Raw genomic sequence first — 23,475 nt, 5'->3', positions numbered from 1 at the left:
AGTACTTTGAATACATCGACTTAAGACTGTTGCTCTGCGCTTTGCTTCATGATACTGCCTTAAATGCATCCAAATGTTATGTACAAGACTCAATCTCCTTCGTTTGCGAATCGCGGGCTGTATAATCGCCCAAGACGAGGGTTCTCACATTCTATGACTGGTTTGACCAACCGGCAACGCCTCCATAAATTCGAAAACAAAACATTCTAATGCAGTTTCTTCCAATTTTCGAACAGCGGCTTCATCTTCACTGGTTGTTTACTCGCCTTGACCCCCACGCCGCCCTTGAGAATCTCTAAGCGAGTGGACAGGCACGTGCCGTGGACCTCGGCAGTTCACGTCCAGCGCATCACGATGATGCGTATTCACATCCAACCTCCTCCCATTACATTCACAACCCCATCAACCTCACTCTCTCCACCCGTCCAACTCCCTACACTCCTTTACAACCTATCTCTCATACTGGCTGGCTGGCTGGTCCTTACCAGCAAGCAGCAACACCAACCAAACAACAAACAAAATGGAAACCCTCAAAGCAACCGCGCAGACCCACCTCCCACCACTACGCGCGCCCCCCTCCCCAAAACACATCCTCTCTCTCTACAGCAACTTCATAACCAAGAACCAATCTTCCGTAACACAAATCGAATCCGCCCTCCGCTCCCTAACCTACATCATCCCAGGCCGCTTCCGCGACGCCGAACTCGCCTCGGAATCGCTGCACTCCTCTATCCAACTCCTCTCCTTATACCATGACACACTACTTTCGCGCGCGGTCGCAAAATTGCCAGGTATGCCACGCCAACCACAGCAGCAGAGCAGCCATAATCGGTACACGAAGTTCTGGGTTGGGCATTCGCGCTTCTATCGCAGGGTTGCGACGGCCCTGGCGGTCGTGCAGTACACGCAGCTGCTATGGGAGATGATGGCGAAGCGAAAAGGGGAACGGGTGCGTTGGCGAGTGGTGGTTATATTAGAACTTATCAAGGCGGTGTGTAGGCTATGTTTATTGAAGATCACGAATTCGAGACCACTGGTAACGCCACCGCTGCCGGAAAGGGAAGTCATTCCTGATGTTGAGGGAGAGGCGGAGGGTGAGGATGATGGAATTTTTGGGGAGGCGAGCAGTTTTGAGGATGAGGGGTTTAGTGAGATGAGTGAGAGGGAGAGGGAGAAGAGGCCGAGAGGGGTGGAGAAGGAGTATAGGATGAAGAGGACGGGGTTGAGTTTACCGTCACTGCCGAACCCGAGCGATATCTCGAGCTATCTGCTCTCGAAGGTCCTCACGGCAGACGACATCAAGGCGCCGAACGCGTTGTTGAACAAGACTGTTGGTTCGGCACAACTAGCAGAACTCCTGCATATCTTACAGCCGGTCGTATATGCCATCGCGATGTCGCGGAGCAGGGACAAGAAGAATTGGCAGCCGTGGCTGATAGGTTTGAGTATCGAGTACGCGGCTAGGCAATTAAGGAAGGATGGTTTGAGGACTACGGCACTAGAAAGAGAGCAGTGGGGTAAGAGGGGGTGGGCGATGGGCTGGTGGGCGATGCGTGGTGCATTCTATGAGAATGTCACCAAGGGGTTCTTGCATAGTGCTAGTGAGAAACTACCTAGTCTGGTGAGTGGGGTGTTGGATGATTATTTGTATTTGTGGGATGGATATTACTTCAGTACTAGCTCGGAGTGATGTAGAATAGAGGGAATGTACATTTAAGCGTTGGTTTATTGCCTTCATGAAGTTGAAATTATGACTTGATATTTGTAATTTTACCATGGCTTGTTAAACATATGGTAATCCGTACAGGCTTTCTACTCCCATTGTCCGGACTAGGTACACCAAAAGTAACAATAGATCCCGCAGACGCCATAGTCATAGAACTTTCATTTTCCTCATACCCATCCAGCTTATCACTATTTTCCACTATCCATCTACAAGCACCCTCCCCAAAGTCTCAAAGGGCATCTCAAGCGCCTGGTATAATACACCAAAATGCCACCATCGCGTTACCCTACCCAGCCAAGCAACAGCTCCTCGTTTCACAAACTCCAATTGTTCCTTCCCAAACCCATTATATTATATAGATTCCGACATATCCCGCGCCACATAATACACTCTATCAACCCTGACGATTTTGACCTAGGTGCTGTTGCTGGCTCATATTTTGCATATTCTGCGCCATTTGTTGTTGTGCATTGTGCTGAGCTTGCTGCTGCATCATCATCTTCTGCCGAAGAAGATCGTTCTGAAGCTTTTGCTGAGAATTCGGATCTTGTGCCTGGCCCTGATTTTGTCCTTGACCCTGACCCTGACCCTGTCCTTGCTGCTGCTGTTGCTGTTTTTGCATTTGCGCCGCGGCGTGTTGTTGTGCTTGTGCCCTTAGCGCTGGATTATTTCCTTGCATTTGAGCCTCTTTCTTCGGATCAACCCCTGGAAATAATGCCTGCAATCTCTTATACTGCTCTTTCAAGATCTCGGCTCTGTTATCGTCGTCTTCTGGTTTCTTTTCTTCCCCTTTCTTCTCGTCCGATTCTTCATTCTTCGAATCTTGTTTAGGTGAACCTGCTGAGGCTGATTTGGAGGTGAGAGGTGGTGCAGTCATAGTTGCAGGATGAGGAGGAATCTGGGAAGATGGCTTGTGTGATCGATCGGCTATAGCAGCGAGATATGCCAGGTTCGCTTGAAGTCGGCGCATACATCTATGTCATTGTTAGCTATTTTGTTATTCACCAGTCGCAAGAGTTCATACTCGAAATAGTCCCTCGAGGTAGGTTTGGCCTTCTCAGCCTTCTCCTTATCAGCCTTCTCCTTGTCGGCCTTCTCTTGCTCAGTCTTCTCTTTGTCAGCCCCTTCCGGCGAAGCAGCGGTTGGTGCTGATTCCTCCTTCTTCGCCTCAGCCTGAGCAGCTTGCGCTTGTATCTTCATGACTTCCAACAACAATTCTCGGTTGATATCCAGCAGAAGGGTCACCCTTTCCTTCTCTCGCGATTCAGAATTAGGACTTAATGGTGTGGACATAGCTTGACCAGCGTTCGCGCCTTGCGCCCCAGGCGGAAAGTTTGGCGTTTGTGGTGTGAGGATAGTACCGCTTGGAGCTTGCTGCTGCTGGTTGCTGTTTGGTGTTTGCAGATGTGCCTGGCTTGCTTGCTGAGGAGGTGAGAACTGTGATTGTGGACCAGCGTTCGGAGGGGTATTATGAGGCCCACCCGCAAACGGTGACGCTCTTGGACCAGGCTGTGTGGGTGTCGATGAAGGAGGAGGGGGTTGCATTCGCTGGGCCTGGTGCTGAGGATTCATGTTCATCGAGTTCATTGGGAACGAAGGTGCTCCAGATGTCGGGGGCATGAAGTTCGGCGGAAGGTTGGCGGTGGTTGATGTAGGTACATTACCCCCGTATGGGGAGCTCGAGTATGGAGTCTGATATGGAGGCACTGTTTATAAGAGGCTTGTCAGATGTGTTTGCTTTAAACAGACAAAGGCGACACGGGAGGATGAACATGATTGGAAGCTGGACATTGCGCCTTGAGCTCAACAGGGTCGGTAGGCGGGAGAGCACTGGTATATGGGGCAGGAGCAAACGGTATGTCGCAAACAGATATACGACACCGTAGGCAGGGTGTCGGAGGAATGATGATGAGGGAAGGTTCGGGGTCCGCTCTGTGTGCAACATAAACATACCGTGTCCACCAGCCATCTGCGCCATACCGTTATTCTGCATCATCCCCATTGCACCCGGGTTCCCACCCATGCTCGGCCCCGGAGCGCCAGGGAATTGCGACTGAGGATGTCCTTGCCCAGGACCAGCGCCATACTGCTGTGGGTTATACATCATGTGCTGAGGTTGGCCCAACTGTTGCTGCTGGTGTTGCTGCTGGTGTTGCTGTTGGTGGGGGTGATGGGGCGGCACTGGAGGGGCGCCATTGGGGTTGAAGGGCGAAGGACTGTTGCTGTTTCCCGGGCCATATCCATAAGCAGGCGCATACATGGTCGGTTCGTTGCAGGCGAGGCAGACAAGAGGGAGACGGAAGATATCAGAGATGAGATCGCGGGATGGATCGAGGGTTGATCGAGCCTATAGGACGCCCCCTGGCATACTGGTTTGCGCCGGAAGGGGGGACAGGGCAGGCAATCGCAGAAAGCTGTATCGAGTAGAGCTGCGGTGCGGCTACGAGCGAGGAAGATGGCTCGGGACAAGCAAGACAAGGCAGCTGGCAGGTGTCCAGGAATGGGTGTGTTGTGTCGTGTCGTTCAAGGAATGGCAAATGCAAGGCCAAGGGTGGCTTCGGTTATGGTTCCTGCGGTTGGGATTTCATGCGGGTCCAGCACCAACTAGTCGATCCGGCAGGGGTTGATAGACGACATTGCAACGCTGGGCGTCTTGAGTGGGTGTGCTAAGATCTCCCGTTATTGCATTAGGGATGCATGACATGGCTGTCAAATCACTTTTTTAATGACTGCAATATTGATAATTACTTGATTGGAGTGGCTGGCTTTGTGGAGGGGATCATAATAAGTGATAAGATGCTAAGAGACTAATGGGATGATGATTGACTGAGACAAGAACTGAAGCCGATTGTTAACGAAAAGTGAACAATCCAGGAAGGTAATTCAGATAGCCGTCACCAAGTTAATTATTCCATGATGGTACTTTAGTACTTAGATACTTGCTTACTTGAGTGCCTGGCTTCGTTAATATGGGAAATTCGCCTCGAACCGAAAGTGTAAACAGTAGACTTGTCACTTCAAGCACAAAGCTGAGGCGCAACCCACCCAATAACTCTTAATATTCCAAAATATGTTACTTGGTCTACACCTCACAGATGTGAGATACAGCGTACCCCCTCCTATCTCTTCTTCTACCTCCTTTATCTCCCTATTAGTCCTCGTAATCGTCGCACAATAGTGGCGCATCTGGAAGCGAGCCGCTAAAGCATCGATTTGCCAATCGAGAAGCCCCCACTCAGCACGCAACAGCCAATATTCTTCTCCGTTGATATGCACAAATACTTCAAACCGTTGCGATGGGCGCATCCGTGTATGGATCAAAACGAATGGACAACAGTGGCGATCGTTCACTTCAAGTTCCCGGCTTCGGCGATATCCCTGTCGAGTTTGAGCTCAGATGCGAGGACCGATTTGCTCATGGCATAAGGGACTGGCAGCAGGTACCAGCCGTAACAGCGCGTGAACTGGCCATGGTCGCAGTGATGAATGCTGTGACTGATAAGCCTGCGTGGCACGTCAACATATTCAACGAGAAGATTGTCGGAGATTGGCGGGAAGAGGCCTTCGCAACGACACCACTCATGAGCGAAAAGGCCTGGAACTGGTGCATGGATGAACTACGGGACAAAGCAATCCTGTTCGGCGAGAATCAATATGTTCGTGTTTTGGACACCGGATCCTGTATATGTAAATCCGATACGTTACTTCATGAATCTCTCGGTGCCGAGTTTCGATCTGGAATTGCGCCTTTACTCGAGCGACCGGACAAGGATTGGCAGCCCAAATCCGACAGGCAAGTGCTGAATATCGTGGATCCTTCTTTATTCCCATTAGTGTATGGCAGGAGCCTAGTCTTAGCAGACGGCGGCCAAGTCAACCTTGAAAATGTTCTAGGATCGTACGAGCATGCTACTGTGGCACCAGAACATCTTGATAGACGAGTTGACTCGGCAAACGTTCAAAAGCAGATGGAAGAAGGGGCAACAGAAATCTTGAGGCTAGGGGTTGACGAGTACGATTCGGAATGTGCGCATTATTTCTGGAGCTCTAATTACCAGTACCTTCCGTCGGACGTGGAGTTCTCGAAGGACGTCGGAACAGAGATTCGGATCACGTCTTACATCAATAACCTGCACCTTCACATACAGTGCTATATAAATGTATTGAGAATCTCATTTCCTCGGTAATCAAGCCGTGGAATGACTGTCTAATACAAGGGCAGAAAGACTGGGGGTACGGTTGGGATCATGCCAATCAAGGTCAACGAGGACCAATTCCACTGCGCATCTTAACATATGGCGTGGAGTGGGAAAACGAATACCCCAAATGGGCGCTCTCTTTTAATGTACCCGCACCCGCGAGAGTGGAGAGATACCTCGAAGCGCAAGAAATGTTACGCAACACGACTGAAGTGAAAACTGCAGAGGGGAAGAAAAAACGCCTCGCAGCAGAAAGATTAATCGGAGGCTATGGAGATGTCCGAGAAGGACTGAATATGGGCAAGCCATCCCCCGAGTTATGGAATATGGCGAAAGAATATCTTGAACGCCCCGAAAACGGATCGTCCGATAAGGTGAAGTTACCAGAAGACTGGGCGGAGGATGAACTCACTACATGGTATCAGCTGCTGAGGAAACACGAGCGTTTGCTTTTCTTCAAGCATCCAGAACCTGGGACAGCCTTTTCATACCAGGATTGGAAGACTGGTAACAGCAATGAAGCAATAGTCAGTATGGTCACCGAAGGCAGCCCTTTTGTCGACAATCTCAGACCAGTAGTCCCAGATCACAAGCCCTATGTAATCAATCTACAAGATACTTTCCGCAAGGAGGGTTTGCAAGTTATCGTCAAGATTGATGGCATTGAGCTCACGCCTGAGAATCCAAGATATCCTGGTAGTAATTGGAAGCTCGAAGGACAAATGAACGAGCATATAGTAGCCACGGCCATGTATTCCTACGACGTCCAAAACGTCACCCACACCTGCATTTCATTCCGTCAAGAGACCCCGATATGGGAACACTTTTACAGATATGCCACGCACAGGTTTGCGAAAGAAAAATGGGAGCCCTGGACCAAGCCAGCCGAAAGATATCACAAGGGTGGGAAGGAAATTGCAGCTATTGCTGAAATCCTTGGATTTCGAGAAGAGGATCTTTGCAAAGAAACGATACCTGCTCATGAGATTCAGCCTTTTCAGAATATAGGGTCCATTGTCCTGTCATAAGGACGTTTGATAACTTTTCCAATCACTATGGAGCATCGGCTTGAGCCATTTCAAGTTGTGGATCCGAGTCTCCCTGGAAACCCTCGCTCTGTGAAGCTCTACTTGGTTGATCCAAACTACCGTATATGTTCAACCCGCAATGTTCCACCGCAACAACATGATTGGTGGTCGGATGCAGCTAGCGATGAACTGCCGAAGCTAAGAATACCGAAGCAATTATCTATTGATGTTACCAGTACAACAGATGACTGGTCCATGGCCTTCAGGAAACCAAGGAACACAGGCTAGCGATGATGAATGAGCATCGATGGAAGGATATGGCGAGACATGATTGCCAGTCCCTCTACGGTTTCTGGTGAAAATAACACACATACTCTCATATTAATGAATTAGATGTGTGTGATTGGTCACAGGTCGCTCCTGATACCTATAAAGTTGGCGCTGGCTTTGGATGGGCAATCGTGGAATGAATTCCATGTCCCACATTCCCGACTGCACTAATGCTCGTGAGATTATATTCAGAAGCTCCAATTCGGACGCGAGTTCATTTAGAAGTCCAGGAAAGGTAGAGAGAAAAAACCAATTCCGAGAATTTCGACAATCAAATGGATTTTCTTTCTTTGGCCCCTTTCTCTCCACTTTCTTTCACGACTGCGATAGAGGCGATGGCTTGTTGTATCATGAAAACGGGCATCGACATGGATTAAACGAGGTCGTTCGAAGGTCCCGCCCAGTTGCCAAGGTTCAGTTTCAAACCTCTTTCCCTTTTCTTCGACTCAAACGTCTCATTCGATTGGGAAGCACCGGTGTCTGGGCTTTGCGAAACCGTTTCTTGCGTTGTGCTTATTAGGAAGTGCAAGGACGTAAACAAGCTTCTTTCGCTTAAGCGAGGTTGAAAATACTTGTGCAACGCAGAATAACGTTACTAATAAAATCAGGACGGCGTGGCTCGGGATTCAAGTTACATGCGAGGAATGCTAGATGTACATGTTTGTCCCGGAATGATAAACAATTCCATATACTTGTCAACAGCGGATCAAGTTGAGACGCGGATCTTTCAGTTTGACCATCTTGCGTGAGACATGGTTCTTGGCTTGGATGACGGATAAGTCATGCTCCTGTCAGTGATACAAAGTTGCTGTGAGTATATTGAGTAGGCAATAGCTACCTATTTTCCCAAATTCATCTGCTACTGATAAAATGGTCGGTGGAAGAGTACCTCGGGTACAGGAGGTCCTAATGTCCCGATGAGGCAGTATTCACTAGTCATTACCACGTCTCCACAGCCCCACTACATTACATCTAGAAAAGGATACCTGGATCTAGGCAAGCGAAAACTTAACAGAGTGGAAAATCTTCAAGCTTCATTGGAGCGTCTGGTCAAAACAAGAGACAAGAGAATTGGATGTTACCAGTATCTATTCTCAACAAGTAGACCAAGGAAAAGTATAAATTTCTATATACCTGGTCTACATTTACTTCCCAATCCAATGAATTTCTAGAGATAGGTATTCAAACCAGCTCAGAATGTCGAAATAGCAAAAAAAGCAAAAGAAATGAACAGAGTGGGACTCGAACCCACGCCACTTTCGTGACCAGGAGATTGTTGCTAAGGAAACCTTAACCTGGCGCCATAACCAGCTCGGCCATCTGTCCAGTGATGAAGGACGATGCGGTTTATTTGAATATATACTGGCAGCGCATTGTGATAAATTGATTTGTGGGATTGTGGAGCTTTGTCACGTGGGTGATCACAATTTATACAAACATGGGTAAAGCGAGATCTCCCATCGTTTTTCGTGAGACATTGCTCGCGCTAATAAAGGGATGAGCAGGGTCTTACTATTGGCCAGACGATGAGGCTCAACTTAAGTGAGTTGACCAGTTGCAATGCCTACTCGTCCTTCCCCTGCTAGGGCGGGGTCTTTTAGGCTCCTTCTTGATTGCAGGCACTAATGAAGGCCAAAGTTCAGCACTTTATAGAACACCTACGGAGGTTAGCTCTTATTAGTAGATGCAAATAGCCGTCGTCTGTTTCCTGAGCTTTCCTTTGATAGGAACTCGAAGTTTCGTCGTTATCCAGAATTTCATTGTATGGCATGCATGGCCCGACAGAGAGCAATCTTTCCATATTAGATGTTTGATAATTCTCGACTGTGAGCAACTTACCTTTCCACCGATACTCTACACAGGTCTTATCGCACTGTAGCCTATGGATTCTTCTAACAAGTCGTTCTTTGCTATCAATTGTTGTGCGTTCTGCGATGAGCAGTTTCCGCTGCACTGTGTATCCGGCCCAAATGCCTGGCAATCTGTGATTCGCGCCGGTATGTTCTGGACTCTGCGTCCTACTTATCCTGCTGACAAAGCAAACAGTGCTGGATCTGAACATCAATGGCGAGCGCAGCATCGAGCTTACCAAATCTACCTACACCGACTTCCCCAGAAGTTACTGCGATGTCGACATTGCTTTGGCCGAACGAACAGAAACAATTACACTTACTCAAGAGGCGGAAGTCAACCAGACATTGCAAACTGATGGACAGGCCTTCTGCTTCCACAGCTGGTGCTATTCCATCCTATCGTGGGAATTTGAGGGCTGTTCTGCATCAACCATTTACAGACTTGCTCAAAGTCTAGTACCGGACCCTTCAATATGGCAGAATATTCAAGAAAAGCATCACTTTCTCAATTCAGCGAGCAGGCTGGCGTTGCTAGCTTGTCATAAGGAGCAACCGCTCTTCATGTCGAGGTTACCGCTAGAGCTTAGAACCTACATCTGGCGTCACACTGGTTTGAGAACACCATACAGTGCCTTTCTCCTCGTGAGAACCGAAAGATCTCGCCTGGTCGGTCAGCTGAGTTCTCCTCCGAGGCACGGACTAAAACTACAGCAAACACGTTCGTGGGCTACTATGGTTTCGATCTTCGGTACGGAATATATCCAAGACTTGACAGAAGACGGGATATGCGTGGAAAATCGACGTTCTACGAAGAATGCGACTCAGTTTAGGTACATTACAAGCCTTGCAGGTCTTTGTGCAATTCAGTCTTCAGGTGACGGTTGGGAAGGCAACTGGATAAGAAAGATTCCCAGCACGTCAAGATTCACACGTCACCTTCACATCGGTCTAAGCTCAGAGTATGCCCCAGCCACAAATCCCTTTCATTAAAATATTTAACTTTCAAAACTTCAACGTGCTAGCCCAAGCCACCCAGTTCTCATACCAAGCCCCTCTCAACTCAAACGACCCCAGAACAGCCATGAACAACACATCCACATCTCGAGACCTCTCACACATCTTCACTGCCTCTATCATCGACTCGAGTTCTTCCTCTCCAATATGTTGAAGTTTGGCATGCCGCCGGCGGGCATGGGAGAGAAGAAGCTCAAAGTCGATGTAGTCCGACGCATCACCCCTTTCAACGAGCGTGGACGCCCTCAACCGCACGAGTTCCGAGAGGGTAGCAACATACCCTTCCCCGAAACCGACCACTTCTGGAATCCGTGGAACAAATGGACCACCCAACTCAACGAGTTCAACAGTCACCCTACGGGGGTTTTTTTACAGACACTGTCTGCACTTCCTACAGATATTGTCTGTAAACAGGCATTTTAGACGGATTTTCTGTCTGCATTTTAGTTAATTGTCTGTATTTTTCTTAGCTAGAAACTTTAATTTTGATCGATTTTTGAAAATTTAAAGTGAAAATACAGATATTGTCTGTAATTTAAGGGAAATACAGCTATTGTCTGTATTTTAAGAGTTTTCTGACTAATAAAGTTAAATATCCCCTCTCTTATTCCCCCCCCCCCTTTCCTTCCCTTCCCTTTTCCTACTCTCTCCTTTAAAGGTAAGTCTCCCTCCCTCCCCTCCAAGGTAGGTCTCCCTCCCTCCCCTCCTAAGGTAGGTCTCCCTCCCTCCCAAGGTAGGTCTCCCTCCCTCCCCTCCTAAGGTAGGTCTCCCTTCCGAGTGTTCCGGAGGTAGGTAGTAAAAGGTCTGTGTTTAACTTTGTATTGAAACATGAAAAGTCCGAGGTACCTAAACTCTCGTACCTTGACACACGCTAATTTGTCTGCATTTTTTTGATGAAATTGTAACAGACATTGTCTGAATTTTGTCTGTATTTTACTATGTTTTACTACTACTAGGAATACAGACAAAATGCAGACAATTTACAGACGTTGTCTGCATGAAAAACCCCGTAGGGTCACTTCGAAGAGTTTGTTGTTGTTGGCGTCACATTTGTCCCACTTGATGGATCCATTGCAGTCCCTGTGAAAGCCCTCCCGCATATTGATGATCGCATCGTCCAGGATCGCTAGAGCTTCAACACCCACCAGGATGTCGACATCTTTGGCTTTTCGCTCTAGGATACCATGGGCGATGCTCGCGGCACCACCAAACAGAATAACTGTCCGGCGGAGGTTACGAGGCACTAAAGCACAGGCGGCAGTGTAGGCGTCGAGACACGCTTGCTGAAAAGGAGTGATTTGTCGGAGCATTGTAGAGGCAGTGAAGATGGAGAGGTCGAGTTCGAGATGTGAATTGTTGTTCAAGAATGGCTGTCTGGGGTCGAATGATTGAGAGGAAGAGGCTTGGTATTTGAACTGGGTTTCTCGGGTGCAATTTGAAGAGCTGTGATTGGGATCAGTCAGTAATTGTTTGGAATGTGAAAGGTGATAATTTAGCTTACCCAAAAGCAAGACCCGGACATAAAATAAGAATAACTTAATTCGAGCTAAAGAGAAAAGGAGAACAGGAAGAGGAATGGAACATGCAGAAGATAAATAGCAAGACCTCTCCGCCATTGCTCCTTCCTTCTTACTGACCATGTTGAGAACCCTCATCACCAACAATGGAAAGAGCCTTCCAAACAGGACAAGTTACCTACCACGCCACCAGGTCGTGCAAGTCTATCTAGAGACTGGATTTTACTCTTCTATATACTCTCCGTAAGCAATTAGGAAGAAATACCCAAATCTGGAAAACTTGACGGTGCTGCCTTGGCGAAAATTTTGGAATATGAGAGTGTTGTAAATAATTTTCAGCAAGAAAGTTCTATGTGGTGCAGAATTGGAATGGCTTCTCAAGATACGTGAAAAGTGTCAAGAAACAATTCTATACATATACCATGTCAAGTTCTGCAAAAAAATTTCCTGTAGGAGAAATCCACCATGATTCTGCCTGTGAAGCATTTTCATTAGAGCAACTAGTTCCGGTAACTTTCCAACTTCTTAAGCGAGTTTTCTTCCCGAATTCGACTTCCATCTTGGCGCTTCAGAGATGTTGTACGGAAAGTTTAAATGGTTCCTTACACATTGCGCCATGTAGTCAGAAATCAATGTCCTGCTATGTCAACCGCTTTCATCCTCAAGCAAATTTCGTTGCGTTTGAAAATACGGACACAATCCGTGATGTCCATGAGTCTGGGGCGCCAAAATGGAGAATTTCAAGTCTCAACATGTCCACAGCGCTTATGCGGAAGCGCCAAGCTGTGATGAATTCCAGGAGCTCTGACACTGGCGGCGGAAGGATACAAATACCGCTAATAATAGGTTCATCCGCCTTTTTATTTTCTCAATTATACATTTTGGCTTTTCAGCTATCTCATGCCTCACTACTTTTCTTCTCCTTCATTAACAGCTATTCACAAACTACTGTTTGATTTCAAAGCACAGAAAATGGAAACATGGCTCAAACAGATTTCGGAAAGAGCGTGCTATCGTTATCAACAGCAGTCTGAAAGGACAAACCCAAAAATAGTGCGCAAGCTAAAGACAAAAAACACAAGGATAACAAAGACAAGAAGGAAGATGGCGACAGAGACATGCATGGACTCAATCCGTATGGTACAACTGCAAGATTGGATTGATCATCTAACAAACCAAGCAGTCGTGGGTAGTAATGCCGCATGTCCTGATTTTGTGACAAATTTGATGGTTTTATACATATTTCTGCCTTTTAGAGATGTTTTGAAATAGTACATAAGAATTGAGATTCCGGTCCTGGTTTTACAGGCGATCGTATTGAAGGAAGGTGGTTAGATCCTGTATTTGTGGACCGGCAGGGCGACTCTTGCTATGGAGGGCAGGTGCTTATTTAGTTAGGGAAAACGTTTTGGGCGTTTAGGTCCTTGTGTTTTTGGTTTTCTACTGTTACTTTACTGTTACTTGTTTCTCGCCTTTCCAAAGGGAAGGCTGATGGTTTATTATGTTGCTTGCTTGACTGACTTCATAGTCGTGCTTTTAGCTGCTTGCTGTTTAGCTCAACCCCTATTACTGCCGTGAGAATGTTCATCACAGTTTTCGCAATTTTCAGAATCTCAGGTACATCAGTTACATTCAGAATGCGACATTATGACGTGGGTCTCAGACTCCAACCGGGTGACAAACCTATGGGCCAACGCGTCGAAATTCTTCTACAGGATGCGCATGCTAGAGCTGACAAGAACAATTTCTTTCACTACCCTGACCATGTTTTGCTTTAATTCATTTTCAACGGCGGAACAGACAGGAAAACAACCCTGAAATTACATCTGCACCTAAAGGTGACCATCACACCACATAATCAGATCTCAGTTGTCACATCATGTCAAACTTGGTCACAGCAGATCATTATGTGCGGAAAGGCTTCTTCAATTTCGATCCCAACGCAAATTAGAATCTCAATTTAGTCTTATTCTCGACGTGGCTCTCAAGAATTTACCTCGCAAACTCCTTTCCATACCATCCACATAAACGCCCGTCCAATGAGGGACAGCCCTAAAAGCAACTGAAGAATCCCATCCCTTTCCTCCGATATTGACTGTTGGCTCAATTGACGTAGTATCACGGAGAGGTTCAAGAGGACGGTTGGATGCTGAGGTGAGATGGATGTCTGGAAGGTAGAAATCAGATCATTTTCATGTTCAAGTTCAGGAGACACATCTGAGGGGGAGGGAGAAGCGGTGCAGTGAGAAGCAGCAGAGAAGAACTTACTTAGATACAGTGTGGTTGACCACCAACAATGCCACAGTGCTGGGCACCGCCACAGTAAGCAGCAGTAACCCACTTTCCGGCACCATTGCAGACGATCTATTCAACTTGTCAGCCTTCCCATCTCATCATGCACTTCATCTTTCTCTCCTTCCTCCCACAAGCACAAGCAAGAGCTATGGATGAGAGAAGGGGTGGCAGAGAGTAAGGGAGGAATACATACAATGCTGTTATCACGACCACATCCGTACGAACCAATATTGGTGCACTTCTCCTGGCCGATGAAACCCTGAGGAGCAGGAGCAGCCATCGTAGCGGCAGAAAAGGTGAGGTAGATGACTGCGAGGACGGTGCTGAGGAATTGCATGATTGCAGTTGTATTTGACTTGTATTTGTTTTGGTTGCTTGTTCGAGTCCGTACTTGATTTCAAGTTGAATGAGTTGTCATAGAGCGAATTGAGTTGAGTTGGAGGTAGAGTTTGGTGTTTGGTGTTAACGAAGAAAGAAGATTCTCAAGGAGACGGAAGAAGGGCTATTTATGCTTGCCCCGAGAACGAAACTGTTGGTGCCTGATGCGATGTCGCGTATTAGCGTGATCTGAATAGGGAATATGGGATTGATGATGGTGTCGTGGGCAGTGAATCGAGTTGACAAGCAGGGGTAAGGTTCTTTGTTTACTTCTGCATCGGTGTAGGTGAAGACGATGTAATCTACCGGCATTGTCTGAACAGCCCAATAAATAGAAAGAGAACGAACAGGATCAATGATGATATTCACGAAGTTTTCAGTGATGAAGTGTCCGCCATTGGAATGTTTGCGATGGTCAACGATACTGCACAGCCATTCGCTCTTTGATGTCAGATCTGAACAGCATGGGTTACATCTGGACTTGTCAAAACCTAGGAAACTGACATCGAGTTGTCAAAAATCTCCTTCGATTCTACCCTATATATATCATATACTGGTTTCCGGGGGCATTTGTTCTTTCTGTGGCCCTTATTGGAGTCAAAATCTGCGCTAGAATTCTGGTCAGATCTATTATTTTATTTAGATATTACACTGCTAAGATTTATATTTGCAGAGGTCAGATCAGTATACAGATGAAGTACAAATGGCTACTAAATCTCTCAATGATGAGTATGTTTTGCTTTGTTTCCTCGTTCAATGAGAATATACGAGACGAGCTGCAAACTGGTATAGGCTTCGCAGGCTTGGCCGAACCTTTCTTACTTGGGTAGGTTGTTTCTTCAAAGATCTAGATTCTAAAATAATGTACCATTCGTCGTGGACCTCAATTTTATCGGAGCAGTCACAAAAACCTTATATACTGGGTCACATCAGTGGGCGTTAGTTCTCACTATGGTTAGCGACTTCAAATTTCATTTCCCAAGCTGTGGAGCTAAAAAACGGCAATGTTAGCCTCACGACAGATCTCAGTTATTCGAACCACACTTTGCACCTCTTAGCTTTATATCATAATACTATTGATTAGCACTAAAAGCCTGACCGGAAAAAGCTGACTTTGGCTGGCTCCACCATCTCGGACTGGTGAAATTCCGGAGCCGAGCATCATTATCTGGACTGACAAAGTCGTGCAGTCAGAATTAAAATCAGCTAACAAGAGCTAACTTACTCACTAAACTTATATATTTCCCTCCTGCCCAATCTTACCCGCACGGTCACGACAACTAAAGCTTCCTAATTCTCTCAACGTTCATTGAACAAGTTCTCCACCTTATCACGAACACCATTGACCTTCACAAATCTCGACTCGCCCTTCCATCATAGTCTGAACAAAGCGCCTTGATCAGTCATACCCCCAAGACCATACGCGGCTCTTCATTTGCAAGTCACAAACATGTCGCTCAACACCATTCCCACTCGAGTCATGGTCATTTCAGATACCCACGAGCATTCTTTCGATGGAAACACTCTTCCTGACGTGGATGTTCTGATTCACACAGGTGACCTGACCAATTTTGGAGAGCTCGACTCACTTAGAGAATGTGTTCGGATGATGGGAACTATTAACGCAAAACTGAAGTTGGTCATCGCCGGTAATCACGACATTTCGCTTGATCAGACGCGTCGAGTCGAGAATATGACTGATGAGGAGTACGCCGAGTACCATGCGGCGGCTGTCGAAATCATGACTGGACCTGCAGCAAAGAGAGCGGGTATCGTGTACCTCGAAGAAGGAACTTACAAATTTGACATCGAAAATGGAGCCAGGATGCAAGTTTATGCATCACCATACAGTCCTGGGTCGGGTGGATGGGCGTTCCCTTACAACCCTCGAGAAGACCGCTTCAACGAGCATCCCGCTCAAAACCGAACTTCGAGCGCGACGGCTCCAATTCCTACAGGTGTCGATGTCATAATGACACATGGCCCCCCTTTCTCTATTCTTGATCAAGTCGACAATCAAAACCTTGGATGCCATAATCTCCTCCGAGCCGTGGGTCGTGTCAGACCACTTCTGCATTGCTTTGGCCATATTCACGAAGGCCATGGCGCGAACATTGTTACCTGGAAGCCGGACGGCAGTGTCAAAGATCCGTCATCAGCAACTCCTTTGGAGACAGAACAGATCAACGATTTTCCGTATGCGAATAAGTGGGCAATCATGCGAGGACAACAGACTCTTATGGTCAACGCAGCTATCATGATGAATACGGCCAAAGGAATGAAGCCGAACTACAAACCTTTCATCGTCGAACTCGAACTGCCTCGCTGGTAGCAGAGAGACAAATTACAATTAAAGCCAGCGGCGCCAAAAAAAAAAACACGATTGATATGCCTCAACCAAAAGAGTAGCTGGAAGGCTCCAACGGGCTGTCGAGAAGTGTAAAACAAGAGGAGTTTCTTAGAAAAGACCTCTTGGAGTTGTGAAGTATCAAGAATTCTCCACCGGAAGGCACTCAATTAACTCTCAGTGGTTGTGTCGCCAGAGAACATTTTGGGCAAATGGCAGTCAATAGGTACGCTCGATTAAACTCTGGTTGTCTTTGTGAAAATTACATGAGCTCATCAAATGTGCCACTCCCTAGGAACATAATCTTTGGTGAATAATAGGAGAAATATTGCAATCGCTGAGGACCCAGACCATCAAGAGGTACTGAGAACGTTCTAGATAGTGAGTCTTCTTTGATATGGACTTCCACTCTGTACTACGTAATAGGAACTAGGTATAATTCTACAAGGGAGGTTAATTTTGAGTGGAAAAGGTTGCATTCTATTCGTGTGTTCTAGAGTAGGGGAGACCACTTAAGTAGAGTCAGTGCTCACGTGTTGTAAGCTAAGCCCAAAGTAGCAAGCTCCCCCCTCTCATCACGTGGATACTTTATTCCCCTGTCAGTACGGGAAATTCTTATAACACATCGCTTCTGCATCCCTGATAGATGCTTACAAGCAAAACTTTGTTGATCAAGCCCCGCGACATGCTTCGTGACCGGGCGACTGATTACTTCATTCTGAGCCTTTGAGCTCGAGCCTAGGCTTGAATCGAGCACTTCACTTGATACGAAGCAAGTGACATTAAAATTGCACACTTCAATCACGGTGTAGAGAAGCCCCTTATACGGGACATTCCATTAAGTGGATGCTTAACTTACTTACCCCGGCAGCTAGTTGGACGTTCGATGCGGAACATTAAGGTATAAGTTGGGCTTTCGCGTAAAATTTCAAATCAAACTTGGAGAGGAAGGAGTTTGATCAGGAGTCCCAACAAGCGTAACACAACTGCCCAACAATGTGCATCTCACTATCTGTGGAAAGCGTTCAAAATTATTACTCAAAGCACACGGGGTGTGTTCCCTTCGATTTCTCGCAACTAGGTGCTATATCGTCAAATCTTCTGACTGGCAAGTCCCAAGCACAGCTGAACACCAGTGGTGTTGGACATTATCCTATATCCCTCTAACATGACAGAAGGTATCTTTTGGGGAGTTCATGATCTTTCCAATTGCAGCATCACTGGCCAGCATCCAGGACCAAACCCCCTTCCACTTCCCCTTCCCCGTTCTCAACCCTCTCCCCACTATCCATCCTCTCGAACGCGTTCACAACCTGCTTCTCCCAATCACTCCATGCCACAACAATCCACTCAATAGCTCCCACCAAGTACAAAGCAATACACTGTCCCACCCACAGTCCCGCCAATCCCCATCCATGAAACGCAAGCCATATCCCCAACGGCAACGCACCCATATAGTAACTCACGATGTTCACAGCAGCACCAATATGCTGTCTGCCCATCCCCCTCAAACTACCCCCACAACTCCCATTCAGCCCATCCGCGATCTGGAATAGCGCTACGTAGGGCATCACGTCCGCCGTAAGCTTGATGACTGCTACGTCGTCGTTGAATATCTTGGCATAGAAGTCTTTCACGGACATTAATACGATGAGGACTAACACGCCCATCATCATGCTCAACCAGGCGGCGACGTTGGCAGCGCGAGCTGCGCCCTTGGCGTTCCGTGCGCCGAGGAGATTGCCTACTCGTGCGGAGGCAGCGACGCCGATACCGAAGGGGATGGTATTCATGACTTGATCTGTAGTCATGATGACGCTCTGAGCAGCTAGAGGAATAGTTCCCAGCCTACCAGCAGCCAGAGCGACGATTTCAAAGGCCCACCATTCAGTGCCGACGTGGATTACGCCGAGGATAGCGAGGCGTGCAAAGGTCGTCATGTTGGCTAGACAGGCGCGGGACCAGCCGCCCCAGCAGCGGGAGCCGGCTATGAAGCGGGCGTAGAGGACGAGGAGGAGGAAGGAGAGCCAGTAGGAGATTCCTGTTGCGAGGGGGGCGCCGAGGAGGCCCATTTTGAGGGTGTAGACGAAGAGGTAGTTGAGGGCTGCGTTGAGGGGGGAGGTGATGAGGAGGACGTAGGTTCCTGGACGCATGATCTCTGGGATGTGTCAACACAGATTTCGATAGTGGTGGGTGGTGGATGAGAAGGTGAAGACAAACTGACCTTGAGCCTGCAAGTATTTCTTCATCGACTCGAAATACACATATCCCAACCCTCCTGGTATCAGAGCAGTAAGAAACTTGGCACTATCCACGCAGATATATTCCTCCTGTCCCAATGCTCTGAAAACAGGCGCGGAGCGAGCCCACAGTACAGCAACAGGGACATAGAAAGCCGTCAAGACAATAAAAGCCCTCTGCAGCAGAACTCCCAAATCATGGGGGTTCTTGCTCCCCGTGAACGTCGACGAAGCCAATGTATCCAATGCAGTCGATCCCCCCAACGCAATCAACCACGCCGTGCTCATGGCAAACATATAACTGAACGCAGCCGTAGCCAGCGCCTCGGGGCTCAATCGTCCCACAATCAACACCGAGAATGTCTGCAGCGAGTTCTGCAACGTATATGCCAAGATAACCGGCACGGAACCGCGCAGCAGGAGCAGGAATTCGGCGAGCCATTGTTTGGTTGCAGAGTCGTTTTCGTCGACCTCGTATGTTGAGCCTTCTGGGGATTGCGAGGAGGATGACGCGGGATTGGCATTGGGATCTGTGGGTTTGTAGAGGAGGGAGGTTCGCTCGTTTGGTGGGGTAGGTGGGGTTGAAGATGGTGGCGTTGACGTCGATTTGGGACGGAGGAATTTGGGGAGCCAGGACTTGGAGTCGGTTCGGTCGTCCATGGTGAGTGGTGATGCTGAAGTTAGGTACAATTGAATGTTACCGAGGCATTGAAAAGGTATATAGCAAGAGATTGTGAGGTTTTGTAGAGAGAAAATTGAAAAACGTTCGGTTTTGCAGAGGTGAAGAGATATCAGACTCGCAGCCCAATTGGCTCCTCAAGGGTACATCGCTGCAGCATTGATATCTCTGATACTATCTGTGACAGCACATTGGCAAGGGAAAAGTAACAGTGACAAAGAGGGACGTAAAAGCATGAACAACGAATCCATCTACCGTGCAGGCCAATGAGGGTCTACATCATTGCCGGTTCCGATATGTAGGCATTCGGTCAAATTGAAAGTCCAGAGTGATAGTAACTTGTCAATTGGATTGGACGGCTTCCTGTGGGATGGGGCATCAGGTAGTGATGGGATAGGACAATGCCGGTGAGAACTACTGCAAGATCTTATGGTAAAAGCGATGGCGACGTTGGCAGGATGTTTGTAGCGTGCCTTATCTTGATGCTGATGATGAGGAGGCTGATGACAATTCGTTATCTCTCACAATTTAGTAATAGTGCGAAGCGAGCTACACGTGACTGGCACCACTGAACGCGATATTACGTACAGTGAAATTTCGTGGCCGGACGTCTGCCTTCTATAAACCTAGATCCACCTCTTTCTGCGTGGATAGCTTTACCCAAAAAAAATCAGACCGAGCTGCCACTGAACGAAATTATGACAGACCAGGATAATCCGTAAGATCAGCTGGAAGCATACCTATGATCAGCCGGTTGATGGGAGACTTGTCCGCTGGGTTTGTACCCCTGTACCTTTACTTCGTCACTCACTTACAGCAAGAGTCGAGTCTTCTCGCTCAGCTGTGCTACCAGCTCCCGCCAAGTCACGCATCAAAGCACCGCGAAGTACCACAACACCTCCAGGACAATCGGCCCCCAGAACCCATCTCGCATGCCTAACAAGGTAAACAAGCCTCTAGCCCGAGATCTGCCGAATGTTCCTAGATAAATAAGGAACATTCCGGCGGGCTTTCCATCCCGAAATATGGGCCATATTATCACGTGATACAACGGAAAACAGAACTTGTGAAAGGAGAAGCCAAACAAAGCTATAACAGGGATGTAAAGCGACAGGAGATAGAGACAAGCGACCTATCACTGAAAGCCAGAATACATTCACTATTCAGTAACAGAGCACGGCACGTGACATTCACAAACCACCTCATTCCATCTTGAGGACGAAACCTCTCCTTCAAATCAAAACAGGAAAGCACAAGCCCAAAAAATTAAGACGTTGAGTACGACGTTCCCCAATTCTTTGGGCGTTTCCAAAGAAATAGATTAAATGCACCCCTTAATTTCTCGCTTCAAACTGCATATGCAGTGTCGTTAAACCCCTCCCTGATTTCTGAACCTCGGATCTGGAACCAAGCATATCAAGGAACAAGCGGTCTGACAAAGGTCAAAGGAACTTCCAGAGAGTTTTCTCCCGATGGATCAAGAGTTGGCTGGATCCGGTGGGAGGTTCAATTTGCCCTGCTTCCTTCCCATCATTTTGGTCCATAGTCCTTGGTCCTCAGTCTCTGGTTCTGGGGAAATGTGGAGGCTGGTCGTTCCACGGCGAACATGTCATGTACAAAGGACCCCATTCTTTTCCACACGAATAGGACAAGCCGAAGAGAGGGAAGAAGGCCGCATATATAGAGGCCAAGTGTGCAGGCAACTGAGGTCATTATTGATGAGCTGGCAGCAGTTGCAGCCGTTGAAAAAATAGAGGAGGTTGGGCCACTCTGATGAGCAGACGTTCAAATAACCGTAGTGCTGGACCTCGCTGCAGTTCTGCCACCAGAAGTCTTCAGCTGCTTTGCGCATGCCATTGGACAGGCCGAGCAGTGAGGCCTGGCGGGCGCACATGGCTGCCGTCCAGTGAGGTGGCAGAGGCAGCACTTAGCCCTACTCAGCACCCAGCGCCCGCATGAACAGGTGCATGACGCTCGGCGATTTTCCATCTCATAGATATGTCTCGTATCAAAACCTGCGTCAGGAGTATACTGTATCGTGGCCGTTGCGTGCACTGGATGCACTCCGTAGAGCTGCATTTCGAGAAGGAGCGGACTGTACGGAAGGGCATCGAGGGCCAGAATTACAGCCATGTCCAATAGTCTTCTTCCACGCGTTGACCCAATGCAGCGTAGTCCGGGCTCGGGCTCTGTTTTGAGGCAGCGCAGCCAGGAGCCAGCACGCAGCGCAGCCCGGCCGTTCGAGCTTCTTGCTCACCGTCTCTTCGTGGCAGGCCAGTAGTCAAGGGCCCAGTGCCCAGTCTCGCCACTGCGCCAGTCTCCTCTCCTCGTCTCGCCTCCGGACTCAGTCCACGCTTGCTTGCTCGCTCGCTCGTTGCGCTGCCACGTATCGTGCAGCACGCATTTACGCCAGAATCTGCAACTACAGCGGTCGTACATCTAGATCAGAGAGCTTGTGCATCAGCCTGCTGCACGGCGAAGGGGGCAGATCAAATCAGATCAAAGTGACAAACGAGAAACGAGAAACGAGAGAGCGCCAGAAAGGAGAGGCCTCAGGCCGGTCCAGCGATATACCTAAAGACCGAGTCCATCGTCGTGCGGTGTTCTGTTCTGTCTTTCCTGCTTTGCTTTTTTGCTTTTGCTGCTGCTACAGTACAGTATTGTTGTTGTTGTTCGAGACGCGATACCCTCTTATCTTATCCAAGAAGAAACATCGACGCGTCGCCGTCGGAACCAACGCTCGTTGTCCGTGGGATCAGCAAATCCTCAATTCGTCTCTGTCTTGTTCTGTTCATCTTGCTCTGGTGGTGCCAATCGCAGCAGCGCGCATCATCATCATCATCGCGTCGTTCAATTGAAGAGGGTCGGCCCGTTGCATTCCATTCCAATACATCCCAGCACCAGCACCAGCACCAGCACCCACCACCAGCTCCCACCAGCGCGGCCAACCCAGCAAAGCACTTCAGATCAGCCAGACCGCCTCCACCGCTTTTTGCTGCTCCCAGGTGCAATTGCGCCCTCTTGAAAAGGCGAAATGCTTTGTGCGCGTTCCATGCCATTGCTCGAAGGATTAAAGGGAAAGGGTGCGCGGCCATTGTCGTGCTGAGAAACCAGGTGGCTGTGGCCATCCAGCCAGCAAATTGCCATTCATTGGCCCTCGAGCTTTCGCCAGTCACGCCTGAGGACCGGCCTGTAATTATAGGGTCAGTCAACCTCAATTGGATGACGGCTTGTCTGCTGGCAGTGTCCAACGTTCATTCCACGTGTATTCCTGTATCTGGGTCTGACTGTGCTTCCAGATTGGTGGAGTGTGTTGGGTTGTATCGGCCTCCAGTGCCCAACCCGGGGGCTTGAATCTGGAGCTTTAATTGCTTCAATCGACTTTCAGCATCGCTTCTTCGTCGCATCTCTGTTGCATTGGGAGGATTTAATACACTAATAATTTGGCAAGCTTGGTTTTGTTTGGAATAGTAAGGAGCAAAAGCGTGGCAGCATTGGTGAGGCATCAAAACTCGCATTAATAATTTTTATATCTTCATTTCAACATCCGCACTTCGACCTTACCCACAACAATTTGGACTCTCAACATTGGACTTCTCACAAAACCTTTCGGATTCGTCAATCTATCCAGGAGACTCGCACAACTGCTTGGATTTGCGGGCATCAATTTCAACTTGCTATTTGTTGCAATTGATTCACTGGTAAGTTCTTACCCATGACTCTTCACAGATATCGGTCCCAGAAGACGTCATCTTTAAATATCTTCCCCTAGCTACCTCAAGAGAACAATCATCTCGTGAATCATCATGGCTAACCGCAGGTTAGATCTCAATTCTCGATCTCGATTTCCTGGTGGGCCTCCATCCCAG

At 48.0% G+C, this 23,475-nt stretch overlaps 9 protein-coding genes and 1 non-coding gene across 11 annotated transcripts; 5 read left to right on the top strand and 5 right to left on the bottom strand.

Moving 5' to 3' along the window:
- Positions 1 to 383: 383 nt before the first annotated feature.
- ONS95_006516 (uncharacterized protein) lies at positions 384 to 4,358 on the bottom strand. 2 transcript variants are annotated; one of them, XM_058499979.1, is made up of 3 exons: positions 3,680 to 4,358; positions 2,751 to 3,432; positions 384 to 2,700 (listed from the first exon to the last, which is right to left on the bottom strand). In XM_058499979.1, the coding sequence occupies exons 1-3, from the start codon at positions 3,984 to 3,986 to the stop codon at positions 2,121 to 2,123; spliced, it is 1,569 nt and encodes a 522-aa protein (XP_058349813.1). In that variant the 5' UTR covers positions 3,987 to 4,358; the 3' UTR covers positions 384 to 2,120. The 2 variants fall into 2 exon arrangements, with proteins under 2 accessions (XP_058349813.1, XP_058349814.1); XM_058499980.1 differs by having other exon boundaries at positions 1,754 to 2,700; positions 3,499 to 4,358.
- Positions 521 to 1,690, top strand: PEX16 (Peroxisomal membrane protein pex16; the record flags this gene model as incomplete). The annotated part of the gene is made up of 1 exon (XM_058499981.1): positions 521 to 1,690. One exon carries the CDS (start codon positions 521 to 523, stop codon positions 1,688 to 1,690), a length of 1,170 nt encoding a protein of 389 aa, XP_058349815.1.
- Positions 4,359 to 5,022: 664 nt separating the features above from the next.
- On the top strand, positions 5,023 to 6,953 carry ONS95_006515 (uncharacterized protein; the record flags this gene model as incomplete). Its single annotated transcript, XM_058499978.1, has 2 exons — positions 5,023 to 5,886; positions 5,949 to 6,953. The coding sequence occupies 2 exons, from the start codon at positions 5,023 to 5,025 to the stop codon at positions 6,951 to 6,953; spliced, it is 1,869 nt and encodes a 622-aa protein (XP_058349812.1).
- Positions 6,954 to 8,510: 1,557 nt separating this feature from the next.
- Positions 8,511 to 8,609, bottom strand: ONS95_006514. The gene has a single exon. It is a non-coding gene; the product is annotated as a tRNA-Leu (tRNA).
- A 556-nt stretch (positions 8,610 to 9,165) lies between these two features.
- On the top strand, positions 9,166 to 10,126 carry ONS95_006513 (uncharacterized protein; the record flags this gene model as incomplete). Its single annotated transcript, XM_058499977.1, has 2 exons — positions 9,166 to 9,280; positions 9,330 to 10,126. The coding sequence occupies 2 exons, from the start codon at positions 9,166 to 9,168 to the stop codon at positions 10,124 to 10,126; spliced, it is 912 nt and encodes a 303-aa protein (XP_058349811.1).
- Positions 10,127 to 10,297: 171 nt separating this feature from the next.
- On the top strand, positions 10,298 to 10,573 carry ONS95_006512 (uncharacterized protein; the record flags this gene model as incomplete). Its single annotated transcript, XM_058499976.1, has 1 exon — positions 10,298 to 10,573. The coding sequence occupies one exon, from the start codon at positions 10,298 to 10,300 to the stop codon at positions 10,571 to 10,573; it is 276 nt and encodes a 91-aa protein (XP_058349810.1).
- Positions 10,574 to 11,091: 518 nt separating this feature from the next.
- Positions 11,092 to 11,825, bottom strand: ONS95_006511 (uncharacterized protein; the record flags this gene model as incomplete). The annotated part of the gene is made up of 1 exon (XM_058499975.1): positions 11,092 to 11,825. A coding segment is annotated over one exon (693 nt), but the record flags the coding sequence as incomplete, so codon positions are not given.
- A 1,751-nt stretch (positions 11,826 to 13,576) lies between these two features.
- ONS95_006510 (uncharacterized protein) lies at positions 13,577 to 14,416 on the bottom strand. The gene is made up of 3 exons (XM_058499974.1): positions 14,156 to 14,416; positions 13,936 to 14,031; positions 13,577 to 13,834 (listed from the first exon to the last, which is right to left on the bottom strand). Exons 1-2 carry the CDS (start codon positions 14,297 to 14,299, stop codon positions 13,936 to 13,938), a joined length of 240 nt encoding a protein of 79 aa, XP_058349808.1. The 5' UTR covers positions 14,300 to 14,416; the 3' UTR covers positions 13,577 to 13,834.
- Positions 14,417 to 15,346: 930 nt separating this feature from the next.
- On the top strand, positions 15,347 to 17,304 carry ONS95_006509 (uncharacterized protein). Its single transcript, XM_058499973.1, has 2 exons — positions 15,347 to 16,913; positions 16,983 to 17,304. Exon 1 carries the CDS (start codon positions 15,791 to 15,793, stop codon positions 16,670 to 16,672), a length of 882 nt encoding a protein of 293 aa, XP_058349807.1. The 5' UTR covers positions 15,347 to 15,790; the 3' UTR covers positions 16,673 to 16,913; positions 16,983 to 17,304.
- A 600-nt stretch (positions 17,305 to 17,904) lies between these two features.
- Positions 17,905 to 19,587, bottom strand: ONS95_006508 (uncharacterized protein; the record flags this gene model as incomplete). The annotated part of the gene is made up of 2 exons (XM_058499972.1): positions 17,905 to 18,845; positions 18,912 to 19,587. The coding sequence occupies 2 exons, from the start codon at positions 19,585 to 19,587 to the stop codon at positions 17,905 to 17,907; spliced, it is 1,617 nt and encodes a 538-aa protein (XP_058349806.1).
- Positions 19,588 to 23,475: the final 3,888 nt, after the last annotated feature.

This window comes from Cadophora gregata, assembly GCF_030347475.1.
Source record: "Cadophora gregata isolate MNR1 chromosome Unknown scaffold_18, whole genome shotgun sequence".
In the NCBI taxonomy this organism is placed as follows: domain Eukaryota; kingdom Fungi; phylum Ascomycota; class Leotiomycetes; order Helotiales; family Ploettnerulaceae; genus Cadophora; species Cadophora gregata.
The sequence above is the reverse complement of the archived record's forward strand: the minus strand, read 5'-3'. Positions and strand labels throughout refer to the sequence as shown.